Here is a 13,671-nt window from a genome sequence, read left to right on the forward strand (position 1 = left end):
ATATATATATATATATATATATATAAATACTCGAAAATTAGAAAAGCATAATTTTGTATCATTTTCAGTGAACAATAGCCGTAGACTACCATCCAAATGAAGAGACAAACGAAAGACTGTCACCTAAACTCGAAAAAAAACTATAATTAAATTAAATAATGAAAAGAAAAGTAATTAACTAAAAAGTTTGATCTTGACGTCACATAAAATATTAATTCAAAATATAAAAAATAACCCAACATTATGCATTTATCAAACATAGTCATTAAGCAACTATTTAGTTGTCTTTTTTGGTATTGGATTTTCGCCAAATATAGCAAATCCAAAATTCGTTCTTAAAACTTATGTCGTCCTTAGCCTTCATTATATGTTATAATGTGCATTAATATGGTATATAAAATACCAATAAAATAGATTAAATAATTTGAATTTGAACTGTAATAAAATTATTGAAGAAGGGAAACTATATATATATATGTATGAAATGTTGACAAGAAGATGAAGTAAAAGAGAAAGGATTTTTTTTTTTTTTCTATAAGAGAAAGGATTTTGTTTTGTCATGTGGGTGTATAAACTATTTATTATATTATTAATAGTCTTATTTACAAACGTTAGTTTCCTAATTATGGAAATGTTGAATACATGAAATAACAAGAAGATAATTACGAAATATCATTCATATCATACTTGAGATGTTTTGATGCTATTTCATTTAGTTTCTTTCAGATATCCACTTACTCTTTCGACGACTAGCGTTTGTACTTTGTAACAAGATTGACATGTGCGGCATCAAATTGGTCAACCTTATATAATTATCGTATTGACTCTGGTTTTATCAATATAATTTTGATTTTCCTGAAAAATGGGTAGGGGATACAATGAACATTGTATTTTATTTTATTTAAGAAAATAACACTAACGTCTCGGTCTCTCTCTTCGTTTTGCAAGATTTATTCATTTGAGACAGAAATCAGGATGAAGACAAAACTCGTAAAAATTAACTAAATAACGATTTTGGTTTTGTTTAACTTTGTTGAGATATCTACCGTCGTGTTGAATTGAAGGTCAACCATGCTACGAGATGATGGAGATTACAAGCAACAAAGCATCCGATGTTTGTATATATTAATTTAGATTTTTGAAACTTATGTACTTTTTTTTTTAACTTATGTACTTATGTTTAAGTATACCTCTATATCTATATAAATATATGTATTGTAACTTTACTATTAATAGTCTCCGACGACAATTGTTCTACACTCTCTTCTTCTTCTTCTTCTTTTTTTTTTTTTTTTTTTTTTACATCAAACACTCCATTATATTAGATTAAAGTGGAGCCAAACAAACCAATAAACTTACACAGAAGGAAAAGTAAACTACAAACATTGTTCTTAAAATATACAACAAACAAACTTTAGAGCTTGACTTGAAACCATGAAAATAACAAAATAAATAAGGGGGACAACAAGTCCTAAAGATAAAGAGTTTCCACACAATCTGAGGCCACTCGTGGTGATAGATGACCGACCAATGCCGCATGACCGACTACACTCTCTTCTACATGTACATAATTCTACTACATAGATTCCGGTTTTAAAAATCCCAGCCTATCATTGATTATACCTCATAAAATTGTTAGATTCATCATTTCCGACTCGATTAACGACTAATCTTCATGTAGCATCGATTATTTAATTATGTTTGTCTAGTTAGATTATAATTCGTCTAATCTGATTACTTTTCGTTTAATTTTTTGTAAACCAATTATTTTTGGAACCAAATATAAATCAAATATTTTTTTGTTATTTAGACATTTAAATTAAGAGTTTGTGATGTTTTACAATAACTAATGTACAAATTTTTAATAAAAATCATAAAATTTTATTTTAAATTATGTTTTTATGTGTTTATCATATATAGAATTATACATATATTTAATACTATTTATTTTATTTTATTATTAACTTAATAAAATAAATTTAAAATTAGTTTTTGATTAATTCCCATTTAATCTCTGACTTTCTCGTTAGACGCTAGGCCCATCCCAACCGCCCGATTTGCACATAGCGAATTTTAAAACAGGACCTAAGAAAATCTTTGATAGAATAAGAAATATGAGCATTCAAGATCATGAAGATCTATCACTTAAGAAACAAGATATATATATAAAATATAGAAGAAATGTTTGTTAGTATAACTTAGAAAACTTATTGATCGATTTAAAAGATGCTAAGTCGTTTGTTATACTAATATATAAATATATATATATATATATATATTATTTCGGAAGGATGACATTATTTTAAAATATATAAGTGAATATTAGTTTTTGACTATTTATTTTCTTGCTGAGAAGCTTCTATATAACTATTCTATTTTGAAGAATCTAAAATACCACTTTACATAAAAGATTAGTTTATTGTATAAATATGGTTAAACAAGATTCCTTTTAAGTGATCAGTTTTGCGTCTACTATAACAAATTTGTAAAATAACCTAGGATGTAACCTAAGCAATTTCTAAAATAAAGGAAAAGAAAAAAAAACAGTAAAAGGGATACAATGTCAATTTAAGGAACTGGTATCCAATGTCTAACTTAGTTCCAAATCAACCAGCTAGACTTTCTGATAAAAATACATATAACATATTCTTTATCTCAATATAATAAGAATTTACCAAAGACGCATGCACAGAGCACAAGGCGAAAGATTTGGTCAGCCCTAAACGCTAAAACAAGTAAAAACAGCGAAGAAATTAAAGAAGAATGACACATTTGGGCCAGCCTTCCATCAAATCTTTGATACGTATAGTATCGATACAGCTCATGTACATTATTTGTAAATGAATACAATAATTAAATTAAAAATTACGTAATAAGGATTTAGTAAATGATTAGAGGAGTAAAGAAGGTTAAGAGGAGGGATAATGAGATAAAAGCTCAAGTACAATGATAAAGAAAACAAAGAAGAAAAAGGGTGAACACAAACATACCTTCCAATATACAAACAAAGACTGCCATATTTGTCCTAATCCCCATTTCACCTTCACGTATACATACATACACATAACACATATTCAGGATTAGTTGTATATATACTCATTTGTTCAAACATACTTGTCATTTTCAAAAGTACTTAGTGTCAAAGGCGAGATTGAGAGCTCGGTTCAGCCTCACGAGGTCATGCATGCCGAAATTACTGTCATCACTCATCAGTTGTGGTTGTGGACGTCTGTTTTCAATTCTAAAAAATCGTTACGTTATATATATATATATATATATATATTTGAAAATATTATATAATTGATTAAATCTCTCTTTCTTTTTCTTTTTTTTTCAAGAAGTTGATTACAGTTCTGGTTTTGGTTTTAGTCCAGACCAGCCAGATGTGTAAAAACATATAACTAATAATTATTAAGCAAAAAAAAAAAAAAAACAGGATATGCCGTAACTCTAGCCAAACGGACTGACCAAACCGACCCTAAACTTTGAACTGAAAAGCCCGTCGGACTCTCGGTCTTCAGTAACATATTGCAATGTATCACCGTATGCTAACTACTACGACTCTGCTAAGTGCTAACCACAGGAGGTAGATGTTGTCATAAACGACTCGCCACATCCGCATTGCCCTTGGGAATTAGGATTGATGAATACAAATTCTGATCTGCAATTAACATAAACATGGTTAAATTATATCGAGAAGAGTATTAAAAACAGACTTTGCGTTTGTAAATGTGACAGAGGTCCAAACCTGAGTTTATCATCTACAAAATCTATCTTGGTTCCAATCACCATGCATTAAGGCCTTAGGTTCAATAAGTATTCTCACACCTTTCTCCTCCACCAGCTCATCAAATTTCCCTTTCTCATCTGAAAAAATCACTCACAAAGAAACGTGTATATATAAACAAAGGCTCAACCGCTCAAGTCAAGACACACGATCGATCAACAATACGCAACTTTGACCGAGATAATATAGAAAAAATGTGCATTAGCTGATATATATAGGAAGATAGAGATTTCAGTACATCATAACACCTTGAACCATATATTGATACTCATGTACGCAGCTTTGTTGGCTAGTCTAGTACTTCTGCCCATTCAGTCATGCAGATATGAACAAAAAAATTGACTACCAAATCTCTAGCCAAAGGTCCATTTGCAAAAATTGTCAACAACACAGCTCAAAACGGCATCACTTTGCAAAAAGGCCTCAAGCCCAACTCAAAGCATTCAGTGTCCAAGCCCACATGTGATACAAAAACATTGCAACGGTCACCTGCAGCAAGAGACAAAAACAGAGGAGTTGCAGATGAGTAAGACATTGATTCGAGGTTGCCGGTGTAGAGGTAGGGACTTGTTGTTGAATTTGTTCAGTTCCTTCTGCTGCAAAGTATTGATGTTGAGTCTGGTGTGTGGTTGATTCACCTATCTGATCTTGTGGTGGACCTGCGACTTGCGCTTTGTTTAGTGTTACAGGGGATGCACACAACCAAGCATCAATTAGTGGTGTAGCAGGAGTAGATTGATCATCAACGTATGTGTCAGAACAGGGGAATGACTCTTCGTCAAAGATAACATGCCGACTTATGTACACACGACCTGTAGGTGGATAAAAACATCGATATCCCTTGTATTTTTCAGTATAGCCAAGAAAAACACATTTCAGAGATTTTGGATCAAACTTGTTGCGAGCATAAGCCCTTAGAGTGGGAAAGCAGGCACAACCAAAGGTTCTCAAGGCAGAGTAGTTTGGAGCCTTGGCAAAGAGAACTTCATAAGGACTTTTGTGGCTTGGAAGAGCTGTTGTTGGCAGCAGATTACTTAAAAAGTTTGCAGTGAAGAATGATTCGACCCAAAATCTTTGTGGAACTTTGCTTTGAAACAGAAGAGTGAGACCATTCTCTGTAATTTGTCTATGCTTTCTCTCGGCTAAACCATTTTGTTCAGGCGTGTGAGGACATGAAATATACTGTTGTATTCCAGAAGTTTGCAAGTGTTGTAAGAATTGGTGACTTATGAATTCTCCCCCTCCATCACACTGAAAAATCCCAATCTTTGCTTGAAGTAGGTTCTCAACAAAGCTTTGAAACTTGATGAAAATGGAATAAAAATCTGACTTTCTCATTAAGGGATAAAACCAACAGAATCTTGAGTAATGATCGATGGAGATTACATAGAATCGAAAACCTTGAACTGAAGGAACATGAGCTGGACCCCAGAGATCACAATGTATCCTCTCAAGGGGTCTAGTTGAACTAAAAACAGAAGGAGAAAATGGCAATTTAGTACTCTTCCCAAGTCGACATGATTCACACACCTTGTTGGTACTCTTCGTTATTTGAATTGCCTTATTAGAAGATAGAAGCTGGAGAACTGTGGGATTCAGATGTCCTAAGCGTCTATGCCAAACTTCATCACTTGTGGAGATTTGTCTGGTAGAGTAGTACATCTGATACTTGTGATTCTCCAGCAGATAGAGCCCTTCACTTGTTCATCCCATTGTCAGGATTTTTTGAGTTGCTTTGTCCTTTACAACAACACCATCATCATCAAAAGTGAAAGAACAGGGATAATCTTTGGTTAACTTTGATACAGATAATAAAGATTTGGCAATATCTGGGCACACTAACACATCCTTCAAAGGAAGATTACCTGATGTAGAGGGAAGTTTAGACGAACCAATGTGAGTTATAGGCAGAAAATTACCATCACTAGCCATCACTGTGTCTGAACCATAGTATGGTTGTGCTTGTTGCAGGCGCTGAGTGGAATTTGTAATGTGAGCCGTCTCACCAGTATCCGGGTGCCAACCGGTCTCATCAGTAACATCAGTGATGTGTAACGCAGCTAGAGCAGAAGCGACAGCTCCTTGTTGTTCATAGTTGTCATCGTATTTGTGCCAACAGTCAAGAGCTTGATGACCTTTCTTTCCGCAAATCTGACAGGTAGGTTTTTCAGCAACAGATGAACCTGAGCTTCCAGAGCTGAACTGTTGATGAAATCCACGTCCTCGAGTGGAGAAGCTTCCTCGTCCTCGATTTCGTCCTCCTCTGCCACGAGACTGTCCACGACCTCTGTTGGTGGTGTAGAAAGCCAGATGCGGTGAGACTTCTGAAGGTGTGACATAGCTTTGAAGCCTGTCATCATAGCCTCGTAGACGATGCAGAATGTCTTCATAAGGTGGTTCAGGAACAACATCCAAAGAAGACTCAAGCGAGGTTATCAGAGGCTCATATTCACGAGTGAGACCATGAATCGTGAAGACATTTTTGAGATCTCGTAGATATTCATCCATGGTTTTCCCTTCTTTTGAAATGCCATGGAGACGCCTCTGAAGTTGCAGAACTCGGGATGACGAAGTGCGGTTGTAATGACCGGCAAGGTTAGTCCACACATCATGAGAGGTTGTGGATCCGACCACCACACTAAGGATATCTTCAGACAACGAACCAAGAAGCCATGCCATAACAACTTGATCCGAGCGACGCCATGCTTCATAATCTGGGTTTGGAGCTATGACGTTTTGTTCTTCGTTGTTACGGATGGTGATGGTACTCGCCGGTGCAGTAGCAGTCCCTGTGACAAAGCCCAGAAGTCCTTGCCCGGAGAGAAAAGACTCGAACTGGGATTTCCACAGGATGTAGTTGCGTTCTGTAAGTTTGACGGTGACACAATTTGAAATGTTTAAAGTAGGATAGGAATAGAGCTCCATGGCTCTGATACCATGGAGCTCTATTCCTAGATATTTTTACAAAATCTCTAGCCAAAGGTCCATTTGAATGGTTGAGATTCAAAATTGGTGTCATTGTTCCACCGACTCCAAGTTTGAGTGGGAGTGTCAACAACACAGCTCAAAACGGCATCACTTTGCAAAAAGGCCTCAAGCCCAACTCAAAGCATTCAGTGTCCAAGCCCACATGTGATACAAAAACATTGCAACGGTCACCTGCAGCAAGAGACAAAAACAGAGGAGTTGCAGAGAGTACAACCTTATCATCAAACAGTACGGAGGTCAAAGTCAGTAACCAATTTGATGCTCTACGAAGCTACAACGAAACTGCTTAAAAGAGTACAACTCAGCAATCAAAGAGACACTAGGTTAAAATCCTTGTAATCTATAAATAAGAAAAGAGGTTGTAATCTCAAAATAAGTTGAAAGGGAAATAAAACTTTATCCTTCAATTACTTTCAAACATGACGACATATTTGTGAAGAAACAAGATGGTACGCACCAACCAACAAGTTTGAGAACAGAAATAAGTTACATATCTAATATACTGTAAACTAGATAGCACTTGAAACAGAGCAATACATACATACTTATCAATGAGCTAAAAACAAGAGTACTGGATAAACCTGCGGCAAAACATCTGGAAACCTTAAGAGAACATATGCATTCAGCTAAAGTGATCCTGAATTCATAAGACAAGAACACATCCACAGAATCATTGACTCTATAACTAGATAGAACATAACACATAGCAACCATTGATGAGCCCTTAGAACATAGCAATGCATCCATTGAATGTAAACTAGATAGCACTTAGAACATAGCCAGTTTTTTCACATCAATGAAACGTGTGGAGAAGATCTAAAGACCTCAAAGCATACAGCTGTAGTGTCCCTTTAGTTATTTTGTCAAATAAAACAAGAAACATCCACAGAATCATCATTGACTCTATAAGTAGATAGAACTTATACATAGCAATCATCAATGAGCCACAAAACATCATAAAAGACTCGGACTATAGCCCGTCAATTCCTTACCGGGTCGGATCTATCCACTTCAGTTTTGTTTAGAGTTTGGTGAATTTGGAGCTCTTTCAGCGACTTTGTTTATTTGATGATCCTGTGTATATTCCTCCTATAAAGTTCCTCACTTTAGTTAATTAATTGGGTTCTACAAACCAATGTTATTTTCCATCTTTGTTCCTCGAAATGGCGAATTTCTTTTAGATGATATTATAGTTCTGCGTATTGTTGTTATTTGCAGGAAGTTTACTCATTGGAGGAAAGTGTTTCTCTGAAACGAAAGGTTCATGAGAACTGAATATTTGTCTAGTACTGATTTGTTTCTTAAAGAGCCTTCGGTTTTTCCCGATGACTCGCACTTGGATGCTCATCGTGCGGTTGCTTATATCGACAAGTTTGCTAGATTTTCCTGGATATTTGAAAGTCTCCTCTGCCTCTTTGCTTTGTGGTTAACTTAGTTTTCTTCTTTGAGTTATTCAGGGAAACAGAGAGTTTGCAACACAAGGAAGATATGCCGAGTTCTATCATGAACCCGTTACAGGTTTGATAGGGTTGCTATTATCTTTATAGTAGCTGCTGGTTGCTGGAGTGGATCTCTCATGCCTGAACTGCTTAAAGACTGCAACATTTCGCTGATGAAATTGTTGGGTTTGACACTGAAGCTGATGAGTTTGTCATCCGCTGCATATGGGAGCGTGCAGCAGAATTCTTCCCCAAGTTAAGAGATATTTTCCTCGAAGATATCATCCGTAACAGGAAAGTGAGAGTCGGGTTGCGTCCTTACAGTAAGTCTCTTGCTTCTATTGCTTCAAAGGTACTTGAAACCGGTGTTTCGAATGATCACAAAACCTGAACGTACTTGTCTTTTAATTGATGATATTGCCTGATGGGAAGCCAGTGATTGGATCCGTGCCCGGACTACAAAACCTGTACTTGGTAGCAGGTAATGAAGGAGGAGGACTTTCCATGGTAATTAAGATTCATAATAATGTTCTTAAACCTTTCTAAAGTACATGATCATGATTCCCGGTTTTCTTGAACTAGTTTAGGCTCTAGGAACAGCGGAAGTGGTATCGGACATGGTACTGGGGAAACCGTCACAGGTAGCTAGTTCAACGTTTGGGGTTGGAGGACGTTGTTGCTGAGGAAATAGACGCAGTTCAGTTTAGTTAAGGGACTGAATCTTCTTAAGCATTGTTGTTGCTGAATGGTCTCTCAAAGGGAGTGGTGTCTAAATGTTTTTTGCAGTAGTGTTTGTCTCAGGCATTCTTGTCCATGCATGGTCTTGTATCGTTTCGTTTTCTATGTTTGTTTATAATTTTGCGTTTGTAGTTTCACTAGACGATGATGAGGATTTACAACCACCGATTTATAAGCAATTTAATTTATCTGTGTGTTCATAAGTTGATAATAGCTTTAAATTTCATCTACAGCTAAACCCGAAATGAAATTGAAGCTACGTTGCCACCGTTAGCCCATATATGAGAAATAAAAAGGAGGGTGTTTTAGTGTGTGTACCTGAATCATCCCAGGATAGTGTCTACCAGGCCAGGGAGTAACACTTGACTCTGCCAACGTAAGACAAAAGGATATATGATATTAACTCTTAAGTTTCTCAGATATAACCATAAGATAACACAAGAAAAGGCTATTTAAGCAATTCTAGTAGTCCAAGTGACCTTAAATGCCCGTCTCTCTTTGAGAATAGTAAGGCTGGATCTCGTCCTTCAAGTATTATCTAAGAAGTCTTGGTTCAATGTTGAATTTCTTGAAAGGAAACCCATTTCCTTTGCAAACTCAGCTGTTTCAGAAAGGGATTCAAAAGTTAGCATAGCTGAATGGTCTTCTGAACCACATCACGCATATTTCTTTACTGGATTAAGAGAACCAAGTTTGCTGTTACAAGAAGAGGCCCTTTCATTTAGTCCACCATATTAACAAACACATCCACGGGAGCTAGCTGTAATTGTACCAAAACATGATCATATATATTTACAATAAAAAATAATAATCAAAACATGTGTTATTCTATCTTGAGGCATATGTAAGGTAAGTTAGACTAACCTTAGTGACATTGTCCATAGCCAAAAACAAAATTTCTAACTTGTTTGCATATTCCATTTTTTTTTAAGAGTTTGGAGAGGTTCTTTATCCTTTTCTCCTCGTTCATGGCTTCTTCTACCTTCAACCTTTAATATCCATTCATATAATATGCAAACAAATTAGAAATTTTGATTTTGAACTTTTCATTGCTTCACACAATTGATATGTTTTTGAACTTTTCTCCTCGTTCATGGCTTCTTCTACCTTCAACCTTTAATATCCATTCATATAATATGCAAACAAGTTAGAAATTTTGTTTTTGAACTTTTCATTGCTTCACACAATTGATATGTTTTTGAACTTTTCTCCTCGTTCATGGCTTCTTCTACCTTCAACCTTTAATATCCATTCATATAATATGCAAACAAGTTAGAAATTTTGTTTTTGAACTTTTCATTGCTTCACACAATTGATATGGGACAAGACCTTTGGTTAGGGAGCCTTTTGTTTTGCAGACAATTTCTTCTACTCTTCTCCATTCATCTTCGCAACCTGTACTCACAATTCATCTGCACAACTTAGCTTCATGAGTTCAAATATAACAGAAAGAAAAGAGACTACAATAGTTGAATTTTACATTACTTACCGAAAAGCAGCACTTCTCTTGTTTGCATACATATATTATGTAGGCAAATATAGGTTGTTTCTGCTTCAAGGGATCCTACAGCATCCTAAAAACTGAGAATACTGTCAGCGTTTTTTTACCTGTTATTACTATTACTATAAAAACAGTTCTTGAGGTCAAAAGATACATGTATAAATGATTGTTGTGGACATTATCACCTCTGCTCGAGTCAACTCCAACCAGAGGTGTTGTCATAGAAGCTGTTACAATGCTTTGGAAACTATTGCCAAGATCTGCGCCAGCCCGGCCCTCAAGGTGTTGTAAATTCCGATAAGAGAAAAATCCGAAAGAGCAAATAGGCGTTGTCGATGTCTACTTTTGTTTTCGTCAAAGGAAATACAAAATGCAAGATATACCTTTTGTCGATATTCAGGGAATTACTTTCCCTCAAGGGATGGATCCCATGCTCTTAGAAATGAGAGATCTCAACCTAACAAAATTTCCAGACTCTTGTACAAGTTACCCTACCTTTTAATAGCTTGCTTCTGGTTATATAATTACTTGATTCGAAAACTTGAGTATAGTCTGTAAAAAATTTCAAACCAAATTTTTTGAAATTATACTAATCTAACGCAAGACCTTCAAATCATAATTTTGTATAGCACGTAGGCTTTGCTCTAAAAAAACAAGGATGAACAAAACTTCAGAGAGTAAATAAAATAAAAGATAGAAACTTATCTAATAGGACATAGATTGCTCCCTTGCATGCAAGTAGTGATTTTATCCATCTGCAAACTCATCATCCATCAAAATTTTCGAAGTCAACAAAGTTTGCAAATAATCATCCATCAAAATCTCATTCAGGATATAAGTCGATAAAGCTATGTTTTGTAGTATCTAAAACTAAAGGAATAGAATTATTTGATAGCAATATAACTTCCCATGCTTCAAAACTATATAGTTGAACAAAGCAATTCATCAGCACAACTTACCTTCAAGAGTTCAAACTACAGTAAGAAAAGAGACTATAACGATAATGTTAACACTTAATTTACCTCCAAAATGCTCTAGTTATCTTTTCGTAGAGCAGTAGTCTACTTGTTTGCATATACTAGGTAGGCAGACACAGGTTGTGTACGTAGGTTTCAAGCAGTCCTTTAGTTATCTAGACAACGAGAATGATGTCAGTTCTATTGCATTTTCATTACAACTGAAACAGCTGTCATGATCTAGGATTCATCACCTCGTCTTGGCATCTCTGTAACTCTAACCGCAGCTTCAACATTGGTATAGAGGCTGAACTTGAGAGATCGTACAATGATTTGGAAGCCATTCCACTGATCTGCAATCTACATCCTCCAAAAACACAAGGTTGAGTCAAATTCAAAGAGTAAAATTAACTACAAGATATAGAAACTTTATGGCCTCCAGGATTTTTCTGAACTCCAGCTTGTCCTCATTCTTTACTATGGTCAAACACAAGCAAGATGCTGCTTCTGGTGGACAATCTGTAACAAGACACAAAAAGAAGCAATCAAAGATTTCTTTTTATTGTTACCGCTCCCAGATCAACTACATGTTTTTATATTTATATAGTTAAGTAAATCCCTCAAAGTAAGTTATCATAGTTATTGCTCCCAATCGTGAATTCCCCCGTAAAAATGCAGTAAGGAACTTACAATGCGGGCAACCAGGCAACTAACTCAACTGAGTCCACATCATGAGCAATTACCACCAATTGCGCCTTGTTCTGCAATCAAGAAAACATAAATGCTTCAGAAAAGATCCTGCAGCTAGCTAACTAGATTACCCTTCAGGAGAAATGCAAAACCATCCTCGACCAATAAAATGATCCGTCCCTTTCCAAGATCCATCCACAAAACAGCGGTGACTGGTTCTATATCCACTGCTCACAACGATAGAAGTACCCGTAATACCAGGGATCGGCCGAGAGCTGGCCTGAGAAGAGGGTTCTAGAGATTCCTCCTGTGCCGAAAACCAAAGCTTGGCTTCCTCTTCCGCTACTTGTAAAATCGCTAAAGGATTTGACTCTAAATTACTAAAATTTTTATCATTTCTAGCCTTCCAGATATACCAAAGAATCCACGGGAAAATATCCACCGAAGGAGACTGTTGAGATCTCCAGAATAAATGATCCATGTTTGCATAGATTGAATCCGAAGGGAAACAGCCTGAGGATGTCGGGAATGGGGATAAAGCCCACACCTGCCAAGCCGGGGGACATAAGAAAAGGGCATGATTGATTGTCTCCTCCGTCACGCCACAACGTGCACACTCCAGATCACAACTCATACCACGACGCTGTAAATTAGTTGTAGTAGCCACACAACCCATAATAGCTTGCCACAAAAAATGCCGAATTTTTGGTGGACACCGAAGCTGCCAAACGAATGCCTGTAATGGAATAATATTGGGACCAGAAACAGATAAAACAGCCTCCAGTTTCTGACGCAAGGCCTTATATCCAGATTTAACGGTGTACAAGCCAGATTGTGTCAAGTGCCAACCCAGTCTATCCGGTGTGTTAAGTTTACGAATAGGTAAAGCAGAAATAGGGCTAACATCCTCCGGCTCGAAAGAGGCAGAAAGCAACGCCAGATTCTAGGAGTGCGAGCTCCTGTCAATAAAAGTTTCAACTCTAAGCGTAGGATCGACTGGCGATCCCGAACGCAATGCTGGTCTCGGAGATTGGGCAGGAATCCAGGGATAAGACCATACTAAAATGGAATCGCCAGATCCTACCCGTTTAATAAGTCTTTTGTTTACCAGAGATCGAGCAGACACCATACTCCGCCATCCATAAGACGGTGAGTAGGATTTAATTGGATCCAAAGGATCGGAATGCCTGTAATATCAACCTTTGAAAACCTTTGCAAATAAAGAATCTGGAACTGTGATCAGTCGCCAGAGTTGCTTAGCCAGCAGCGCGGTGTTAAAATCATCCAAACACCGAAAGCCTAACCCCCCATCCAACTTATCAACACATAAATTGTCCCAAGCTATCCAGTGTAACCCTCTTGTTTCCCCAGAAAAACTCCACCAAAAATTTGAGATCACACTAGTAAGTTTTCGTGTAACCGTTTTCGGAAGTCGAAAACAAAACATGACAAAGGTGGGAACGGCGGTGGCGACCGATTTGATTATGACCTCCTTCCCCCCCTAGACAGCAATCTAGCAGGCCAGTCACCTGCTCTCGTAAATTATAGTTTGTAATAGTGCGAACGGAAACA

At 36.6% G+C, this 13,671-nt stretch overlaps 2 protein-coding genes and 1 pseudogene across 2 annotated transcripts; 1 reads left to right on the forward strand and 2 right to left on the reverse strand.

Moving 5' to 3' along the window:
- On the reverse strand, positions 3,574-4,322 carry LOC104728684 (annotated as a pseudogene).
- LOC109124940 lies at positions 5,492-6,712 on the reverse strand. The gene has a single exon (XM_019232051.1). The coding sequence runs from the start codon at positions 6,710-6,712 to the stop codon at positions 5,492-5,494; it is 1,221 nt and encodes a 406-aa protein (XP_019087596.1).
- Positions 8,040-9,119, forward strand: LOC104728685 (D-amino acid dehydrogenase-like). Its single transcript, XM_010447638.1, has 5 exons — positions 8,040-8,146; positions 8,233-8,286; positions 8,371-8,537; positions 8,633-8,721; positions 8,802-9,119. Exons 1-5 carry the CDS (start codon positions 8,040-8,042, stop codon positions 8,895-8,897), a joined length of 513 nt encoding a protein of 170 aa, XP_010445940.1. The 3' UTR covers positions 8,898-9,119.

This window comes from Camelina sativa, chromosome 11 (genome assembly GCF_000633955.1).
Source record: "Camelina sativa cultivar DH55 chromosome 11, Cs, whole genome shotgun sequence".
NCBI classification, from domain to species: Eukaryota; Viridiplantae; Streptophyta; class Magnoliopsida; order Brassicales; family Brassicaceae; genus Camelina; species Camelina sativa.